Here is a 22,686-nt window from a genome sequence, read left to right as displayed (position 1 = left end):
CAGTATGTCCCCGCAAAGCAGCATGAGAAACTGAAGGCTACCCTGAGCGTCACCAAAGCATCGCTAGAGGCCAAGCTTAGAACCCAGGTGACCCGGCACAAAAGGGAGCACAAGAAGGTCCAGAAACTATAACAAGTAACTGTGGCCCGAGCAAAGAAATTCATAGTGCTTCACAATGCAATAAAAATGTGGAAGCAAGCTCAGAGAAAGCAAAGCGTGCAGATAAATTCCCTGAGTAGAGACTTGCAAGTCGCACTCAAAAAACAGGGATCTTTCGCGGATGAGATGAAAGTTCTACAAGGACAAGTATTGACCCTGACTAAGCGTCAGTGTCCCACAGCCACAAAAACCCATGATGACAAGGGTACAGTGAGAGCTGGGAATACCGCTCGTCTGAAAGACAAGGTTGCAAAAATTGAACCACCTAAACAAGCACTAGCAAAATCTTCAGCCACACAACAGGCAATTAAAGAAGGTACACGTGCTGAATCAAAACCAGAAGAATCCTTAGTTGATGAAGCTGAAAAGATGGGACATTCTCTGGAAGTGGGTGTGGAATTACAACTTAATCCCAAAGAGGCTGAACTAGCAACCCCATTGAGTGGGAAAAGGGCAAGGGGACCGCTTCAAGAGCAGAAAACTCAAAGGGCTGTTTTTAAACGCTCTGCAACAACTGCCATACAGTCTGCCTACAATAAGACGAGCACCCGACGCGAGGGAAATCTCATGACCGCGCACATAGCAAAAAGACTATACTTAGAAAAAGTCCCCCTCGAGCGACTGAGGAGTGCTGATCTCAAGCACCTTCGGGAGGAGACAGGAATAAACTGGAGAAAGGGCTCCAATCCCAGCGGAAATGAGGGTTCTCTTCCTCCATCCACTCTCATTCAAGTCACAGAGATATCTCGAATGAGAGTGGAAGGATGGGTTTTGGCCGTGGCAAGCCCGAGCTTCCCTCAAACAGGGGAGGTATGTAACAGGGGAGTTATCCCTGTTCAGGTAATGTGCCTCTAATCCAGCAGTGTGGTGGTTAACTGCTGGTAGTCAATTAACAAATACCACCTGCCTGATTAGATTGCTTAGAAAAAGCCTGTCTTTTGAGACAGGAAGTGAGACTCCTTAGCTCACACCTGAGCTGAACTTGGAGACAGAGCAGAGATTCCTTAGTCCACAACTGGGCTGAACCAAGGAAGGACAGATGTCTTGAGCGACAAGCTGACCACAAGACAAAGGGGACAAGATTCTAACCTGGAGCTTGACATTTCCTTTGCACACAAGGGTGCTGTTCCAAGAGAGCAGAGAAGCTTCCCCTACAGCAGCCCAGCTAACAGATAAGACTTTCATTTATAAGACTTTTTATATCTGTTCATTTCATGCTATATGTTTGGGGCTGGGAGACATGCTTATCTAAAGGGAGTGGTGGATTGCATAGTATTTCACTAGAAATACTCCCAAGTGAATAGAAGCTTTGTTTACCCCTTGTTTGGATGGTTTCCTGATGTTAAGGAAACAGGCGCAATAAAAGCCTTATTTAATTTCACCATAACCTGTCTCCCTTGCATACCTCTGTGTGAACGTCCGCCTACAGTGGTATAAAACACAATCCCATCACAACCTTTAAATAGCGCCCCAATCCCCATCATGCAACCTGTCCAATTAGTACTGATGGTAGACATGTGCTGAAAATATCCTTCCCTCCAATGTCCGTATCCTTAGTAAAGTAATATCAACCTTTTTCAGCTGTTAATCCACTCCTGTGTCTCGTGGCTTCATCCGCAATTACTCTTCATCCGGGTCCTTTAGCTGCGTCCCCCAGGTCGTTTCCCGAAGCCGAACGAGAGCGGATGAATTGCTTCACTACCTGCGGTAGATTCTCTCTGTTCACTGACTGGCATCTATAGCAGAAATCTGGCCCTCCATGTCTTTCTCTCCCACCTGGGGTTTTCTCTTTATGGGGTGACCACCGTGCTTCCTCCCGCCATTCCTCTCGACTATTCATACTAGCCACTTCTCCCATTCACACGACGTTCTGCCACCTCTTTTTGTGGTCTTTCTTGCTTGGTCCATGCTCGGCCACTCCTCACTTGGCCTATCAGGGGTCATGGCCCCTGTCGATCCTTCCTCGGGAGACCCTGTGCCAGCGGCGCAATCTCCTGATCACTATTGGCTAGCTGCTGCTACACTCTTAGTGGACTGCCCTGAGCACCATCTGTTCTTCCTCATCCTGTATTTCTCGTAGTAGCTTTAGAAACTTTGAGGGAGCACCTCTCCGTTCTCGGTGTCGCAACTAGAGTCATTACGTCCCCAGGTGGTGCCCCCCGGATCAATTGATCTACCCGGGTGCGATCTACCCGATCAGGGGGATACCCTTATTCCTCACTACCTTCAGTAACACCACCTTCAGTCGGCGCAAGAATTCTCAACTTCCTGCTGGTACATTCCCCAGAATCTAAAATACATTTCCTGTCCACTTTCAGTGGTGCCAAATTTATTTTCTAATGCCCTCAGGTAGTCGCTAGGGTTGCTTACCGCATTTCCTCACTATGGCTCATGTGGGCCCATTTAGGCTTTCCGCAATCCGGACTGAATCTTGTCTTGATCTGAGCCTGCCCACTCCTGCACCATCTGCGTGGCCTGCACTGTCCAACTTTCAAGATTATCCTCATTATCACGAACTGGGATTACTCCTGAGAAGATTTATAGCCTCCTATAGTAATTGCTCCCTCCCTGCAGAGTGCATGGATTTCTCCACTAACTGTCCCATGGCTATGATAAGGGCAGGGGGTATAGGTGGCTTGTCCCATCCCCTTCCCCCCATCTTCCCCCGTCTGTTTTGTCCCTCTCCCTCTCTCCCTCTGTCCCCTCTCTCCCCCGCCCCCTTTCCCACCCTCTTCCCCCCTTCCCCTTTCCTTTCCTTCCCTTTCCCTACTGTTCCCTCTCTTCCCCTCCCCCCGACCCCTCTTCCCTTCCCCACCCCCCGACCCCTCTTCCCTTCTCCACCCCATACCCCTCTTTTCACCTCCATCCCCTCTTTCCCCCCCATCCCCTCTTTTCCTCCCTTGGTCCTCTGTTTCTCCCTGGTCCTCTCCCCCCCCCTACTGTAACCTCTTCTTCCCTCCTGTCCACTCTCTTTCCCCCCTTTCGTCGCCTCTTTCCCCCCGCCCCCCATCTTTCCCTTGTCCCTTCTCTTCCCCTGCCCCCTCTCTTTTCCTCCCCTATCCCCTCTTCTTCTCCCCTGGCCCCTCTCTTTTCCTCCCCGTCCTCTTTCCCCCATCTCCCCCCATCCCCTCTCACCCCCCCGGTCAACCCCCTGCTTCCCCCCCCCCTGGTCAACCCCCTTCTTCCCTCCCCCCCCCCCCCTGGTCAACCCCCTTCTTCTCCCCCCCCCCCGGTACCCTCTATTCCCCCGGTACCCTCTTGTTCCTTCCCCCCGTCCTGTCCCGTGTCTTCTTCCCCCTCCCCCAGTCCCCTCTCTTCTCTCCCCCCCCCATCCCCTCTCTTTTCTCCAAAGGTCCCCTCTCTTCCCCGTCTGTTCACTCTCCCCCCTGCCCCCCCCCCCCCCCCTTCAAGGAGCTTTCTCTGCCTGATTTCTACATTTTTATATACTATTTGCTTTCGGTGCTCCAAGGTAGGTTTGCCCATTGAATACGTGGAGCTGCTTTTCTATATGATTTATATATATATATTTACAACTTGTTTCATTGTTTTAATGTGTTTAGTAGTTATTTAGATTTAGGATTAAAAACCATGCTCATGAAAATCACATCTATATTGTACGGAATAAACAGTACATAATGTGCGTACTGTACTTGGAGGTTGAGAATGAGTGCGAATAACAATGATGCATTGATTCTTAATTTGCAGTGGTCCATTCTGACTAAGGAATCTGGTTTTGGTGTTTATTTTATTCTAAATCAGTATTTATTTTTGTTTTATCAGTGTATTCATTTTATTTAAATACAATCAAGCCGTGTAAAGAAAGAAAACATTGGAATTTGGGGTTTCTCAGTGCATGTCTTTATTTTCCTTACTCCCCTTGTGTTGCCCCTGTCTCCTGCCCCTGTCTCCTGCCCCTGTCTGGGTTGCTACAGCAGGTGGGATTTAATTGGACGTGATGCTTCAGATCTATTTTTATGTAGAAATGCAACATGAACAGTTTTGGGGGGGTTAAAATCCTAGTTATAACTAATTTTTGTATAGAAAATGCACATTGGTGGCCATGCTAATGCGCCTCTATGCCAAGTTTTCTGTAATTGAAAACAGCTGGACAATTGCAAAAGGGAGTATGTGATTAGGATCAAAAAGAAAAGTAAAAACTATTCATTAAATACAAATATTTGTACCCAGTCTAAGTATGACTAAACTTGTTGCTGCCAGATAAAGTTCAGAGCACCTTCTATTGTTGCTCATTAGGCAAGATGCCCGAGTCCTTCTCTTTGTAAGTATTAGGTGTCACAATTCACATGCCTAGATTTGATGATACCTACTTACTTAAAGTGGTACTGTAAGTACCACCAAGTAGGTAGTGTTTGAAGCCACTTTTCTGTTCTTGTTTTACATATTCAACTGCAGTTTATTTTTTATTTTTTTTACAAGCAAGATGTTCACTGCAATATTATTACTTACGTTTTATTGGTCTGCTGTATGCAAAACATAATTTCATGTGCACGTTTCTTTCTTAGTTGATATTCACAGCTCTCAAATCTTGCCAGATGCAATAAAATAAAAAGTTTGTTAAAGAAGTTTCCTTTTTTTTTTTTTTTTACATTTGAAATAACTGCTTTATTGGCAGCAGCCGTTCTGAGAACCCAGACACGCATGTAAAAAAAACTCTTGAATGTATAATTAATGAAAACAAGAGTGCTTTGACAATTCCTTGGAGTATTGGGCTTAACAGTTTCATTTGAAACGCATCCCAGCTTCTTTGCATACAGGAAATACTAAAGCGCATGTAAGCTCCTAAAAGAAACTCTTTGTTGAAATGCAAGGTTTGAATTACTTAAAATCTCATTAAATGTTCTCCACATTTTTGCTGTAATAAGTTTCACAAATTGCTTTTGAGCCCACAAAAATGGAGATTGTAGGTTATACAACTCATAATACATCAGTGGGTAAAACAAACTGCAGCATGTGGATAACATTGAATTACTTCCTACATGCTGCATAACATTTTCTGGAAAAGAGTATTAACCAATCAATTAAATATTTATTAAATAAGCAGTTTATATTATGTACTTTGAGCTCAGAATCCACATACTAAAGCAGAGGTGCGCAAAGTTTTGACCCTGCGCCCCCTGCCTGCTCACGCCCCCCTCCTGCTCGAATCCGGCATCAAATGACGTTGTGTGGTCTCATGACCCCGCAACGTCATTTCACGCCGGGTTACCATGGCGACGCGTCGCCGAAGACCAGGTAGGAGAGGCTGCAGAGGCCTCGCACGGTCCTCCGGTATTTCATTTAAATGCCATGGGGGAGAGCGCTGGACATCTGTAGCCACCGCGCCCCCTTGGAAAACCTCCCACCCCCCACTTTGCCACCACTGTAGCAGTAGTTGCCAACCTTTTTAAGAACTATGGAACTTTAAAAAAAAAAAAATATAGATATATTTTATATATCATGTGAAAAAGAAAGTACACCCTCTTTGAATTCCATGGTTTTACATATCAGGACATAATAACAATCATCTGTTCCTTAGCAGGTCTTCATATTAGGTAAATACAACCTCAGATGAACAACAACACATGACGTATTACACCGTGTAATGATTTATTTAACAAAAATAAAGCCAAAATGGAGAAGCCATGTGTGAAAAACTAAGAACACCCTTACTGCTTCCATAGGAATTAAGATGCTAAGTAGCAGACAGGTGCTGCTAATCAAATGCCCTTGATTAATTGATATCAGGAAGTGTGACCACCTCTATAAAGGCCGAAGTTTTAGCAGTTTGCTGGTCTGGAGCATTCAGGTGTGTGTTAACACAATGCCAAGGAGGAAAGACATCAGCAATGATCTTAGAGAAGCAATTGTTACTGCCCATCAATCTGGGAAGGGTTATAAGGCAATTTCCAAACAATTTAAAGTCCATCATTCTACAGTGAGAAAGATTATTGAAAAGTGGAAAACATTCAAGACTGTTGCCAATCTTCCCAGAAGTGGACATCCCATCAAATTCACCCCAAGGTCAGACCGTGCAATGCTCAGAGAAATGGCAAAATACCCAAGAGTTACATCTCAGACTCTACAGGCCTCAGTTAGCATGTTACATGTTAAAGTTCATGACAGTACAATTAGAAAAAGACTGAACAAATATGGTTTGTTTGAAAGGGATGCCAGGAGAAAGCCTCTTCTCTGAAAAGAACATGGCAGCATGGCTTAAGTTTGCAAAGTTGCATCTGAACAAACCTCAAGACTTCTGGAACAATGTTCTTTGGACAGACGAGACCAAAGTGGAGATGTTTGGCCATAATGCACAGCGCCACGTTTGGCGAAAACCAAACACAGCATATCAGCACAAACACCTCATATCAACTGTCAAGCACGGTGGTGGAGGGGTGAATTCAAAGAGGGTGTACTTTCTTTTTCACATGTCTGTGTATATATATATATATATATACTAGCTGATATACCCGGCGTTGCCCGGGCGTGGAAGGGCAGGGGGCATGGAGTGGAAGGGTGGGGGGGGGCGTGGAAGGGCAGAGGGAGGGGCGGGGGGAGGGGCGTGGAAGGGTGGGGGGGAGGTGCGTGGAAGGGTGGGGGGCCAAGGGGCGTGGAGGGCAAAGGGCAGGGAGGGGCAGGGGGGCAAAGGGCAGGGAGGGGCGGGGGGGCAAAGGGCAGGGAGGGGCGGGGGGCAAAGGGCAGGGGGGGGGGCAAGGGGCGGGGGGCAAAGGGCAGGGGGGGGCATCACAGGCACCCACTGACACGGGGGCATCACAGCCACAGGCTGCACCCACTGACACAGTGAACTTCACAGCCACAGGCTGCACCTTGTCCCACAGACAGAGCTGCACCCACTACCAGGCTAAGGACAGACCCATTCACGTCCTGTACAAAGGCCGTGGCACTTACACACACCCTGCACACAGGCCGCGGGTGGCACTGACCTGCCGGTAGCCGCTGTCCGTGGGGTTGAAGTCGCTGCCCCCGGGCCGCAGGGAGAGCTGCAGGTGTGGGAACCCGTGCAGCCAGTACAGGAGGCGGGTCACAGTGTGGAGAGTGCGGGGAGCGGACACAGCGGCATCCCGGGGAGGAGGAGAGCGCGGGGGCGCGCGGCGCATGCTTGAGAGCCGTGGGGGGTGTCCTGGGCACTCGCTCCTCTCCCTCGCTGACTGTAACGGCGCCGGGGGGGGGGTGAAAGCGCGGGAAACGGAGACACGGGGAGAGGAGGAGGTGCGCGCGGGTCACGATGACTTGGAGGCTGATGTTCGGGGAGGAAGAGGTGGAGCCTCCGGGACCGGCGGGTAAGAGAGCGGGAGATGTGTGTGTGGTGTGTGTGTGTGTGTGTCTTCACTCCGCCTCAGGCCAATGAGAGGTGTGCGGGGGCGGGCGGCCCAAGGGACCAATGAGATTTTCCCTAGGGACACAGGAGATGCAGACAGGCATACAGTGCTTTCACTAATATATAATAAGATATATATATATATATATATAGATATATATATATATATATACCTATGAAAAAAGAAAGGAAAAGAAAACAGGTGCACACCTAGTGCATTATCGTTATAACAAATGTTTATAGAACACTAAAATCAATCAAATGCCCACTCACAAAGGTACAAAATTTGAAAGCAGATATGAGATAGGCTCTCATGTGCCAACACCGCCGTCCGATTTCAGCAATGGCGTCCTCTCGTGTCTTTACTCCGTGTAGCCGAATGGCCGGAAGTGACGTCCCTCCAACTTAGTGCCCAGCACAGGAAGTCCCTCCGGCAAACAGCAACTCCGGATTCTCAGTGCTGGCAGTGATGTACCGGGGGAATAGAATCCAACGTCTCTCATACAGCATGTAGCGTCTCTCATACAGCAATTGCAGAGTTCGTGAGCAAATGACAGCTTCTGTCTAACCTTGCCCTGATGAAGTCATCATAGATGACGAAACGCGTAGGGATGTCACTTCCGGCCATTCGGCTACACGGAGTAAAGACACGAGAGGACGCCATTGCTGATATCGGACGGTGGTGTTGGTACATGAGAGCCTATCTCATATCTGCTTTCAAATTGTGTACCTTTGTGAGTGGGCATTTGATTGATTTTAGTGTTCTATAAACATTTGTTATAACGATAATGCACTAGGTGTGCGCCTGTTTTCTTTTCTTTTTTCATAGGTATAATCAGGGATTAGTGAACCATTTTGAAACGGGCTGGCATATACCTGGATGTCATTCATTTTGGAACAGGACTTTGTGTTTTCAGAGGTTATTTACAAAGGTTTTTTATTTTAAAGTTTTTATATTTTTCATATATTTTTTATATTTTTGATAGATATATTAGGTTTTCTATTTTTTATATCCTTTTATTTTTATCTTTGTTTATATTGTATTATTAAAGTATTAGGTTGGTGTTTTTAACATCACATATATTATTTTTAAATTCTTTGTTATACTGGTTCACAGTTTTATTCTGCTAATTTCTTACCACCCACTGGATGCACTTACAGTTGGGCTAATTAATTTATAGTTTTGTTTAGGATATATTAGAGGCGCTACTTCATTTTCTTTTGTTTTTTCTGATATATATATATATATATATAGTGGTCGACAAATCACCCAAAAATCTACTCGCCGAACAAAAAAATCTACTCGCCACCTAGTACCACACGTGTGCTGCTTGGGCCAATAGGAGCTCGCCACGATGTTAAATCCACTCGCCCGGGGCGTGCAAATGTATAGGTTTGTCTAACACTGTTTAATATATATATATATATATATATATACACATACATATATATATATACACATACATATATACACACTTCCTTTTGTGGATCTGTGGAAACCAAGTCCACTTATCCTATGTAGTTAACAATACTACTGCTATAGTGGTGCATTTATTGTTTTTAAATAAGGAGATATCTATACTGCATATAATTTGGAATGTTATCTGCTAACACTGCAAACCCCACAAGAAGAATAACATTTACCGCCATTACCAGATTCTTCTGCTTGAGGTTAACAGGGGCTCCATAAGAAGTCCTGGGTTCCATGGAACACAAGGTTAATAATCCTATACCGACACTACGCTGGTCCATATTCCATACTTGCTATGTAATTATAATAATGTAGTTGATACCAGAGCACAGCAAACCGACAGCCAAACTTGGGGGAAAAATCCAGGGCAACTCAGGATAAACCTAAATTTATTGCAAGTTTAAAAAGATAGACTAGATGAACACATCTAAGCATTTCATGCCGGAGCACTTTATCAAGATGTTGGGTAAGGCGCACAACATGCATTTTTATACATACCAGCGTGCACCATTACAACATAGCCAGTAAACCCACCCACAGACAGCCGTTTCGACCTTAATGGGTCTCACTGATGAGACCCATTAAGGTCGAAAAGGCTGTCTGTGGGTGAGTTTACTGGCTATGCATCTTAACCCTGGCTGTGCTCAAAGCTGTGACCATGCAGCAAGCTTAAGCCTACAGGGAACCATGTTAATGGTTTTGAAGCAAAAGGTGGCACTGTGTGCTCATTTGCATGTCATTTCACAGAATCCCTTGCTGCAGTGGAAGTGCTGTGTGATAATGGTGAAAGGCGGGGTTGCAAACCTGTCTAAGACATGCAAATGATTCTGTGGATTTTCCTTATTTATTGTAATTTGTCAAGTTAGGCTTTTAGGTTTAAATTTAAAGGGCTGCTAAACATACTTTCGTTAGGTAACAGATATAAAGCAGCAGTGATGCTATTACAAATTTAATTGATTTTCTTTTATTGCAAATACATTTTGCTGATTATAGATTGGGGCTTGAAGCTACTGTAGATGTAACCCTTGCACTGCCCTCTTGCAACATATATTGACATTGCAAAATGTAACACTTACGTGTTCTTGCGTTCGCTCAAGGATGTCTTCTTTCTACTCCCTTTGTATCTAAAGCCCTCTCCCGCCTTAAACCTTTCTCACTGATGGCCCCGCACCTCTGGAATGTCCTTCCCCTCAATACCCGTTTAGCACCCTCTCTATACACCTTAAACCACACCTGCTTAACGAAGCATATGAGTAGCTCTGTGGCTAATACTATACACCTGATACATAAATTGTGCCCCTTGCAGACACACTTACCAGACTGCCCTCCTTCTGTCTCTGTACGTTCTTCCTACCAATCAATTAGATTGTAAGCTCTTCGGAGCAGGGACTCCTTTTCCTAAATATTACTTTTATGTCTGAAGCACTTATTCCCATGATCTGTTGTTTGTATTATTTGTTATTTATATGATTGTCACGTGTATTACTGCTGTGAAGCGCTATGTACATTAATGGCGCTATATAAATAAAGACCTGCATACATACATACATACAACACTTGGGGCCTCATGCAGAGAGCAGCGCTATTTAGAATTGGAGAGGGGAATAAAATTTAGCTTTATTGGAGAGTTTTTTTCTCCATATGCAGAAAGGGCATAAAACTGCATTTACAATCCATTCTGCATATGGAGAGTTTCAACCAGCTCTATGAGCGCTGTTGAAACTAGTGGGAAAGAAATCGTTTTTTTTTTTTTTTCTCCTCCACCGGCCGCGGAGCGCCAGCTTCATGGTGGAGAGGAAAAATGTTGAAAATCGCGCCATTTTTTTGGCGCGAACAGCCACTAGATGGCGTTCGCGGCTCTCTGCATGCGGCCGTTTTAAACACTGGAGAGATTAGGATCTCTCCAGCCGCGCGGCGAGTTTCAAGAAAAAAAAATGGCGCTTTTTTTAAAACTTGCCATTATCTGCCTTTCTCAAGGCAGAATTCGCCAAAACATGCCGCTTTCCCTGTTAGCGCTGCTCTCTGCATGAGGCCCTTGGTCGTATAAAACTTTGACTAGTATTGATCAATTTTTGGTTTGAGAACTTTAAATATGTTAGCTTCTGAGGCTAACATTAAGGGACAGTGAAACATAAAACACAACGCACAACGTTAATAGTGAAGTAAGTACTATAAAAATGATATTAAAAGATTAACGTTCTGCGTACATCAAGCAAGAAATTACAAGCAATCAACCAAGCATGCTGTGGGTTACCGCACGCTGGAACTGAGGATCGCAGATCAGACTCACAGCAGGTCACTTCCTATACAGCAGCAGTGAAATTGTCCGATAATCCCAAGTCCACAGACCTCCCTTAGGTCTAGCCACAATCAGGAGTGTCCTTAGTATAGCAATAGGGATAAGGGGAGCTGGTATAAAACCACTATGGAGTTCAGAGTACTCTCCGTGTTCCTCGCTCCACCCGACGCTACCGACATTTCCAGACACGTGACCCGGGCGCTTGGTCACGCAATGATGACACAGCTCTCGCGCGATCTTCTCCACAGAGACTAGATGTAGATTAGGTTGTGCGCAAGTGGCAAACTCACAGATAGGAGGAAATACAGATGCCAGTCAGATTTTAAGGGGAAGGGCATTCCAGAGGTTTGGGGCAGTGAGTGAGAGGTCTTCAGATAAAAAAGGGGTCGACAGATGATATCCTTGAGCAGAACACAAGAGCCTGCAGGTGTATATTAGGGCTGAGATGTAAGGAGGGGCAGAAGAGTGAGGAGGAGAATTGTGTGTTTTTTACGGGATTTGATAGGAAGCCAGGACAAGGATTTCAGCAGGAGAGATGCCGAGACAGAGTTACAGTAGGAGAGTAAAGTGATTCTAGCCTCAACGTTTATGATAGATTGTAGGGGAGACAGGTGGGCAGGAGGGCCTTACAGTAGAAGGTTACATTAGTCGAGATGGGAGAGAACGAGGGCCTGAGTTAACTTTTAGCAGAAGAGCGAAAGAGGATAGGGCATATCTTTACAATGTTATGGAGGTAAAAATGACAGTTTTTTGAGAGGAGAGGGAGAATGAGAGATGAGTCAAATGTTACCCATAGGCAGCGTGCTTGTGATACTGGGTGTATGATCGTACTACCAAAAGTAATGTAGAAAGGGGCAGTAGGGCCAGACTTGGGAGGAAGTGTGATATGATATAGCGGAGAGACATTCAGAGCAGGTGTAAGGTCAGGGGTTGAAATGTAAAGTTGTGCGTCATCAGCATAGAGGTGATATTTGAACCCTAGAGATTTGATAAGGTCACCTAGAGAGAGTGTGTAAAGAGAATAGGTCACAGGACGAAGCCCTGGGGTACACCCACAGAAAGATTGACAGGGGAGGAGGTGTTTGCAAACGAGACACTGAAGTACATATTTCATTGTCACAATTGATGATATATCTCCACTGGCTTATTCTCCACTCCACTATATATCTCCACTTTGCTTATTCTCATATGTGCAAGTACTGTTGTTTTTAGTTTCATGTTATTAAACCTACTTTTCTATACGTTTTTAGGCTGTTTAAATGTATACAATCTTATATTTTATCAGTCATGTCATTATCTGTATTTTGTTTGATTATTGTTTTTCAGTTCTTCAATGGGGTTATATTATGTTTAATGTATACAGCGGTTTTTTTTTGGTTATACAAATGTTGGTTTTTGTAAACATCTTTTTCTGTGATGGAGTGCACCTTGATAGCGGTTGTTTCAATCATCTGTTTGCATCACCTGTCAGTGATTTCCAGCTTATTTTAGAACCTTTGCACCCTATATCAGGAAGCACTCAACCACAGTTAGTCACTCTTTGATAAAGCACCTACGTAGTGTGAAACGCGTTAGAGGACTTGCCAGTACCCCATGTTTGTGGATTGTATTCAATAACACGTTTTCTCAGTCACCACATCCAGCTTTCCTTATTTGCAGTGCAGTGTTCCTCATCTGGGTTTTTTCCTGATTCACATTCGGGTTTAGTGAACCCGGGCTTATGTTGCTTAACTTCCTCAGTAGGTATGGGGGTGGACAAACATGTTAAAAACTTACAGGTAGAAGCCTGCTAGAGTTTTTAGGAGCCAACTTTTTATTGGCTGGGGGTGGCCCTCGGCTGGGCTGGTCTCTTGTCCCACTCATCAACCGACACATCTTTTGGCTCTTAAAAATTCACCATCCTGTGTATTATTGGGTATCTGTGACACAATTGCTGACACTGACACTCGTTCCCCTGAAACTGATCTCCGACTCCCCCAGTCGTCGCATAGCTCTTAGTGACCTTTCAGTCACCGTTGCTGCCGGTGCTCAATCCTGATTTGATGTTGCGATAGTAAAACAAGAAAAAACACAAAAGCGCACCAAGATGAGAGATAGATATTGTATTAGCAACAAATAATAAAATTAGTAACTTACATATAAAATTTCTTTAATAATCCCCGATTCTGTTGTCTATCACAGGAGTAGGGCATCACATAGGAAGTATGAAGGGTAATCTCAGTTCTGAGAGATCAGACCCGCGCGCTGGGGCTGTCTCTGTTCACTCTCCTGTCCTCCACGTGTGGTAGGAACCGGGGCCTTCAATAGGTGTCCTTAGGATGCCTGTCCGTTTTTGATAGCATAGAAACGATCGGAAATAAGCAACAGACTGTTGTGGCTGGCGGTTTTACTACCCACCACCAGTACACACTCAAGTGTACCGTTCCTGCTTATTTCCGATCGTTTCTATGCTATCAAAAACGGACAGGCATCCTAAGGACACCTATTGAAGGCCCCGGTTCCTACCACACGTGGAGAACAGGAGAGTGAACAGAGACAGCCCCAGCGCGCGGGTCTGATCTCTCAGAACTGAGATTACTCTTCATACTTCCTATGTGATGCCCTACTCCTGTGATAGACAACAGAATCGGGGATTATTAAAGAAATTTTATATGTAAGTTACTAATTTTATTATTTGTTGCTAATACAATATCTATCTCTCATCTTGGTGCGCTTTTGTGATTTTTCTTGTTTTGCTGATATTGGTATCACCATCGGGGTTCCGGTGGAGACCACATTTGGAGGTGGGGGAGACACCTCATAAACACAGAAGCAGCAAGAGAACTGAGAGTGACCAACACTCCAAGTTTAAAGAGCCAGAGCGCGGACTGAACTTTTCGTTGCGATAGTAAAGCAGGATCGAGCATGCAGTGACCAGCTGCAGCGCTGACTGTCAAGTCACCCAGCACCGCAAAACACAAGCGCCAAGGATAACATTTTAGAAACTTCCATCCCTGGGGTATGGATATTTATATGGTTGACAAGGTCTTGACTGTGGGCTTCAGCAACCAGCTCAGGTTCACAGCTGGTACTCAAAATAGCATGGTACTCTTATGGTTGAGCACTACTGAAGCATAAAGACTAGCGCCAATACTTACTAGGCCTAGGAATACTGTTGACCTCATTTTTGTAGTAGTGAGCACAATTCTGCAACCACTGTGCCATAGGGAATTCAAGAGGTTTTACAGTAATTTTGTACTCTAGCCAAAGTTGGGTGGGAGTTGTCACTAGGAAGAGTATTGAAGTGGTTACACTATTTGTCCTGTAAATATTTATAGTTTGTGTGCTTATAGGCTTGTTTTCAACTAACCTGATTTCTGAGCTGATATACTGTACCGATGTAGCAGATTTCATGGCACACATTAGCGTAATGCAATTAACAGCAGTGCTATTGAAAACTATGGTTGCGGTAACACGTGTATTATTGCACGCATTATTTTGAGTATTAACTCATGTAAACAGGGTTAATATCGGCTGCTACATCTGTATAAAAGTGAATAAGTAGGTTGTATTGTTTCTTTAAAAAGGATACACCATTTATACCAAGTATACAACATCACAATGTGTTACTTCGGTTTGCCAGCATGTGACCAAGTAAAACTCGCTTTTTTCTGGATTCATGCTTTTCTATGAGTTTCTGACCATCTGGATAGCTATGCATTGATTTACAACTTTGGGGGTAATTCTTTTGCCTGAAGCGGATAGTAGCATAGAATTAACCTCTTTATTATTTACTATTTATAGAAGATGGTTCTAATGACTCATACATAATACACCACTGCTTTGCTTTTTCCACAGAATCACAGCGCTATGCCGTCTTTTGCATGTTAAAACTGGGGCAGGAGATTTTTGATACAGATATGGTCATCGTGGACAAAACAATGACTGACATATGTTTTGAAAATATTACCGTATTGTAAGTATATTCATTTTCTTTTTCCGTTATTGGAAACATTATTTAATTATTCAGCTAAGCACTGTTATTTGAGGCTGTAATATACACGGTTGCACAAATGTAGAACTCTTGTTGATACATTAAAGAAATGACAACTAGAATCTTGCATTTTTTTTATACACTTTTTTCTTCCAATCTTAGAAGAATGAAATGCAGATTTAAAAAACAAAATAACCTCGGTCATTATAGAATAACAGAAGAAAAATTCTTAAACAACAATTCATGTTTTGTTTTTTACATTTATACGTCTTTGGAATGGCTGCAAATCTCACAATCTCAGTTCACCTGATGAACTAACCTAAAATAAGTCACTTTAGTGTGTGTGTGTGTGTGTGTGTGTGTGTGTGTGTGTGTGTGTGTGTGTGTGTGTGTGTGTGTGTGTGTGTGTGTGTGTGTGTGTGTATTGTCTGCAGCGAGCGTTTGGGCTGTTTTCAGATGAAAGTCTCCATTTACAGTACTATAAGTCAATGGGGAACTTTGGCCAAAACCACCTTGAACAGCCACTTTGGACTTTATACAATTACCCCCTTAGGCCTCGGCCATGGTCAGCGCTTACGCGCTGAGCCGTGCTGAGGCATGCTTGCACTTATCTGTGAGCCCCTACAGACGCAATGAGAGTGGCTTTAGTAGGGACTCGCCTACGCTTCCGCAAGTGCGCGGAAGCGTAGGTCTTAGTTAATTTTTAAAATTCCCCCGCTTGCCGGAGCGCAGGGCCGGTCACGTGAGCGGTTCGCCCAATGAGGGCGAACCAGCTCCGTGACGTCACCGGCCCGCCTCCGACACGCCCCCTGATGGCGCGCTGTCTACGGCCAGGGAAATGAGCGTCAGCGCGCCTCAGCACGCACGCCGGAACCCTGGACGAGGCCTTGGACTGAATGTTGACACACTGCTATAGTGACTGTCACACTCCTAGTGACCGTGGCAGGCATACACACTGACATTTACCATTATTTCTTCTTCTTCTATCAAACAGATATTTATTGCAATACAGTATATGTATATATTGTTATCTTGATACATTTCTTAATATTGTTATTGTGATGAAATTTCCCCATCCCTACATGACCCTATTTCGCTAACATTTTGACTGAGGAAATGTATACACCTGTATTTTAGAGCAGCTTTTGTAACCAGTTACTGTATGTTGCTTTGGCATTAGAATAAATAAGAACATGATAGGGCTTGCACTTAGCAATGATTACATGCATTTTACATCACTCAGATAAAAGACTATTATCTCTTCACTAGCTGTTCGCCTTTTGTGAAAAGAACCATGAACCAGAATTTACGATACCAGTATACATCCAAGATATGCTAGTTACTTTCTAGTGCAGTATTACAATTGCAAACACAGCTAGTGCAATAGATTTGAATAGCTAAAAAGCAGAGTATGTCAACAATGTGTGTGTCGTTTTATTATTCATGCTTGGTTCTTATTCTGGTGCTCAAGGACCCCAATGTTTTCCATATGTTTGTATACACTGCATATGTCTAATGCATTTCCATTTTAACAGTAAGTGTTTGTAGATTTAGATAAAGGGGATATTTGAATGCTTTGGCGTGAAAAATCATAAGCTTCCGAAAAGTACAGTCTTAATCAAAATCTATATTTATACAAATTGCTTCCATTTGTTCTTTGTCATCCTTATTGTGAAATCCTCTAGCAGTTTGTATTGCAGGGAGAGTCTTATGTAAAAATGTTTGTGAGGCCAGCAGAAAACCAAATTGAGCTAATGATAATGTAATGTTTCAGTTAACAATAGGTGATGCCCTAAACATTTTTTTTTAATTTTTTTTTGTAATGCAGTATTTTAAAATCTTTTTTGATGGGGCTGTTCCTGCTAGACTCAAAGTGAACTAATGACCGTAATATGTTGACTAATTTAAATATTTAACATCTACAATATTTTCACATTTTTTTGAGCTTCGTGGTTAGTCATATCTTGCTGACTAGCTGAATGTTTGTCGATATTCAAATCTATAGGTATATATTTTTTTTTTTTGTTTTGTTCATTAAAGTAATTATAATGGCGTCATTTTTGAAACACAAACATAACTAGCTGATATGCAGTTGGGAATCCAGATTAAAAGAAAACATTCATATAAGTAAGAGTTCATGTTATATTTATGGTAATATAATCTTTTTAAGGAAGTAAATTACACTAAAAAGTTAAAGGTTTTGATTAGTTAGGTTAATTACTGTAACATGTTTTCCTAGATCTGTAAACCTTGTAATATGAAGTTTAGGGTTCCGTGTAATGTAATGTAATACCTTTTAGCATGTTTCTAGGGACTATCATGCCCGTAGCTGTCTGGAAACGGTAAACGAGATGAGAGGGAAAAGTGGGACTCTCTCTGTATACCACACATAGAGGTTGGCTATGACATAGTGATCACTTGCTCTAAGTGCCAGAAGGCCAATGGCCCTTGGGTGCCACAGCGTTATGATTTTTCTGATGGCTTTCTACTTTGTCATATCAATCATGTTCAACCACTGGTGGTCTAAAAAGCAAGCCCAGTACAAAGTCCTGTTTAGTTTGTACTAGAAAACATTTTAATACAGAATTTTCATGTAAATATTGTGGTAGATTAGCCTCCAGAAACATCAATTTCAATAAGCAAATTAACCTTGAAAATGTTGCCATGGTGCACAACATTTTGTTAATTGGGTCTCCCCTCTGTCATGCAACAATCTAAGGACACAAGTCGCTGTCTGACCGAAGGGGCTGTTTTAAATGAGTAAAGTTATCACTGTTATTTACTTTTCAATGTACATCTTTCTTTTTTACTTTTTTTCTTTTAAGTATTCGGTGGATCATTGTTTTGCAGCACTAACCATATTGACTTTTTTTGTAGTACTGGTGCAAGGCCAGACTTTCAGTTAAAACTGGAAGTATATAGCTGCTGCATTGAAGACTATTCTATAACCAACACTCCCAAGAAACTGGCAAGGAAGCTTAGAAACTCAATTGGCAAATCCTCAGGGAAGAAATTCAATTTGGAACTGGAAGAACCAGAGCTAGAAGCTTTTTTGCTCCCAAAATCGTGAGTTATTCTTTCAACTACTGCAGACAAAGCATGATTTATGTGAAATTGCCCTGAAAGTGTGCACCTCGCCCACGCCTCGCCGCTCACTGAGCCCACACAGACTTCGTTTCTGGTCAGACAGAATTATTTGTGTTGTTGCAGTTCAGTGCGTGTTCGGCAGGTGGCGCACTGAATGTCTTTGCCTATGTAACTCTGAATGCTATGTTACAGGGCAGTCTCTGAACCAGGTGTCTGTAGAGAAGATAAAATGTACACATTTCTCTTTATCTAATTACCTTGTACAGTACATATCTACTGTTGCAGTTTCATACTTGATTCAAAACACTTTGCAGTTACTTAATCTTTCTCCTAACTTATGTTCTGTACATGGCGCTTACTCCTTGCCACAAGACCGGCTTGCAGTTATGCCAAGATGTTTTATATGCTGTGTATCTATGTGCGTGTGTGTGTGCATATGTGCGTGTGTATACATATAATGTACATATTTGAAGATTGTAAGCTCTCTAGGGGAGGGATTTCCTTTCCTATTGTCTGATCTTATTTGTTTTACTTATTGTACTAAAATTCCCTGTACTGTATTGTCTCTTGTAAAGCGCTAATTATAGCTGTGGGCGCTATATAAATAAAGATGTGTGTGTGTGTGTGTGTGTGTGTGTGTGTGTGTGTGTGTGTGTGTATATATATATATATATATATATATATACTGTATATATACGTACGTGTATATATATATATGTGTGTATATATATATATAATGAAAGAAAACACAAAAGGCGCAAATCACTGGCAATAATGTTTAAACTAATAAACACTGATTGGGATGTATTGTGATGAAAGTCCAATCTGTAGAATCCGAGACTGAGTGAGACCTATAAATGAAAATAAAATAGCCAAATATGGTGATGTACTGTACGTATGTTTTTGTGACACTGCGCAAGCACAGATTTTACTTACGAAGTGGAAGATAAAAATGGGCATGTCAGGATAAAATCTTAGTCTTGAACAGCAATAAACGAACTGGTAACCGCAGGATCCGTTGCACGCTCACGCAGAAACGCCTTCTGCTATCCGACGCTTGTGCTCCAGGTCTCTTCCTCCTCGGTTGCAAAGTCTTGCGGTATTTGCGCGATGAAGCTCAACTCCCACCTATGGTATCCGGAGATGGCCGACTTTACCAACGGAGGCATCTGGAAATAAACACATTGAAAACTACACATTGCAAGCTGCTTAAATTCCGGGCATTATACAATCAGAGAGCAGGGATTTCAGTAATGCCCGGAATTTTACTGCTTTAGCCTATAATTTGTATTATAAATGTTTTTAAATATAAATAATAATAAAATGTTCTTGTATAGCGCAGCTAGTTTTACGTAGCGCTTTACAGAGACATTTTGCAGGCACAGATCCCTGCCCCGTGGAGCTTACAATCTATGATTTTGGTGCCTGGGACACGGGGAGATAAAGTGACTTGCCCAAGGTCACAAGGAGCCGACACCAGGAATTGAACCAGGTTCCCCTGCTTCACACTCAGTGCCAGTCAGTGTCGTTGCTCACTGAGCCTCTCCTTCTCCTACAGATACCCTATGTGTTCAAAGGATCTGTTCTTGCATATAACCCACCTGGTACTCCAGCTTGTTTCTGTGCAAGAGATACAAGGATAAACATACACCCACAATGTGATGTGTTAATTAATAAACATACACACCACCGACCCTGTGTTTGAGAGTGGAGTGTACCCAATACAAGCACACCCGCATTAACGTACGCAATGTGAACGGAGCATGTATGTAAAGCGAAAATTTATTTAAAGTGAAGCACTACCTTTTTTCCACTTTACAATGCATGTACTGTACTGCAAACGTCATATACTGTAGTGCCAACGAGTATGGGATGCAAGAATAAAAAGGCGACTTACAAATTAAATGGAGATATATTGGGGGGAATCCTTGATGGAGAAGGATTTAGGAGTGCTTGTAGACAGCAGGCTTAGCAATAGTGCCCAATGTCATGCGGTAGCTGCAAAGGCAAACAAGATCTTATCTTGCATCAAATAGGCAATGGATGGAAGGGAAGTAAACATAATTATGCCCCTTTACAAAGCATTAGTAAGATCACACCTTGAATATGGAGTACAATTTTGGGCACCAATCCTAAGAAAATACATTATGGAACTAGAGAGAGTGCAGAGAAGAGCCACCAAATTAGTAAAGGGGCTGGACAATCTAATTTATGAGGAGAGGCTAGCTAAATTAGATTTATTTACATTAGAAAAGAGGCGTCTAAGAGGGGATATGATAACTATACTGTATACAAATATATTCGGGGACAATACAAGGAGCTTTCAAAAGATCTATTCATCCCACGGGCAGTACAAAGGACTAGGGGCCATCCCTTAAGGTTGGAGGAAAGAAAATTTCACCAGCAACAAAGGAAAGGGTTCTTTACAGTAAGGGCAGTTACAATGTGGAATTCATTACCCATGGAGACTGTGATGGCAGATACAATAGATTTGTTCAAAAAAAGGTTGGACATCTTTTTAGATGGGAAAGGTATACAGGGATATACCAAATAAGTATACATGGGAAAGATGTTGATCCAGTGATTAATCCGATTGCCAATTCTTGGAGTCAGGAAGGAATTAATTTTTCCCCTTATTGGGGTTTTTTGTTTGCCTTCCTCTGGATCAATAAGTAAGTATAGATATATGATAAAGTATCTGTTGTCTAAATTTAGCATAGGTTTAACTTGATGGACCTATGTCTTTTTTCAACCTTATCTACTATGTATGTCACCTGGGGCAATCTCCAAAAAGACCCCGGTACATGCTGCAACATTTCACACATTTCTGCAGACAGACGAATGGCCCATCGGATTAACAGCGTGGTTTTCCTGACAGTCCCATTTAAACTGAATGGGACTGCCATAAACCCCTGATGTGTTAATCCGATGGGCCATTAGCCTCTGCTGAAATGTCACTGAAATGTACCTGGCTAGTTTTAGGCAAGTTTTAGAATACTCGTTGGCTCGTCTGTACGTGCATAACTGATGTAAATAACGCATTTACGTCTCCTTTACTTTCCTTCCATGCAAAGGCAGTCATTTGGATCTGTGCGTTTGTGAGCAAATGCAATTTGCTCTTCTCCATTGCTGTGTTGTCGCTGTGACCTCAGTCAGCAGGGCTGCTGGTTTACTGTCCTGTCTACTTAGAAAAATTGCAAGTGATTGCTGAAAAATAACATCTCGCAAATAACAAACCAAAAAGACTTAGTCCCCACTGGCAGGGGCACAAATGCTCTCTACATGTTTAAACAAATATATTTACATAATCATTTTGTATCAGCGTTACCAATAAAGCCCCGAATAACAAATACACACATTTAAAGGAATAAAAACGTTAACCCAAATCCTAGTTGCATTTCTATGGAAGGAAGCAGGTTAAGATCGCACTGCTTGTCAGATGAGCCTTAGATGTGATTTAGGATCTCAGTTCATTTTGTAAGATGTGTGAATAGCAAAATATGTTCTTATAAACACTTCAGAACCAGGCTGTATTGGATCAATCAAATCACTCATTGTAAAACATATGACTTGAGGTTACCTGGGACAGTGTCCATACTCCGTGTGTGCCTGTTGCCAGTCCCGCGTGTGCGCCTCTCGCCAGTCCCGCGCCTCTCGCCAGTCCCACGTGCCTCTCGCCAGTCCCACGTGCCTCTCGCCAGTCCCGCACGCCTCTCGCCAGTCTTTCACCTCCCTGCTTGTTCTCATTCTTTGTGACTGGGGACTGGGGAAGGAGAGGCGCGCACGCCGCCGTCAAGCAGCAGGGGAAAAAAATTTGTGTACGTATTCGCAAAGCGAGCATCCGTACACAGGGGTATGGTGTAGTTGCATATATGTACATACTCACGAGTGTACGTAAAGTGAGTGTACTTAAAACCTGGTATGCCTGTAAAAGGATATTTTCCCTCCCCTGTCCCTTCTGTTATACAGTATGTCTTTGAGCAGATCCTTGTGTATATTGCAGGAGCACCATCTTGTATTGTATGAATTGGAGTGCCTCAGCCATCTACAACTTTGTGTACACACACACACACACACACGTTTTCTTTTATCTAGTACATTTCTGGTGATGTATGTGATATTCTGCACCAACACTACTATTGAATCCAATGAAACTTTGTGATATTTAAAGTTGAGAAAATATAAAGAGAAGTAACCCAAGTTAAAGCACTCAAGCTCCCACTCTGAATGATTGATGTGGAATATTTAAAAAATAAACTTTAATCACAAACTAAAATACAGGGTGTTAAAATGACAAATAAGACGCACATTGGATCCTATGTCGTGTGTAATATAAACTCTGGATCCTGGTATTTTGGGAA

The 22,686-nt window shown here is 42.9% G+C and overlaps 1 protein-coding gene across 2 annotated transcripts in view; it reads left to right on the top strand.

Annotated features, from left to right (window-relative positions):
* The window catches only part of RTKN2 (rhotekin 2), a 243,539-nt gene that overhangs the window by 137,085 nt on the left and 83,768 nt on the right, over window positions 1-22,686 (top strand). For both annotated transcript variants that reach the window (XM_075612971.1, XM_075612972.1), the window contains 2 exons: window positions 15,103-15,220; window positions 18,116-18,304. In XM_075612971.1, the coding sequence (XP_075469086.1) occupies window positions 15,103-15,220; window positions 18,116-18,304 (307 nt within the window). The remainder of the gene's footprint in view (window positions 1-15,102; window positions 15,221-18,115; window positions 18,305-22,686) is intronic.

Source organism: Ascaphus truei, chromosome 8 (assembly GCF_040206685.1).
Source record: "Ascaphus truei isolate aAscTru1 chromosome 8, aAscTru1.hap1, whole genome shotgun sequence".
In the NCBI taxonomy this organism is placed as follows: domain Eukaryota; kingdom Metazoa; phylum Chordata; class Amphibia; order Anura; family Ascaphidae; genus Ascaphus; species Ascaphus truei.
This window is presented reverse-complemented; position numbering and strand designations above follow the sequence as displayed.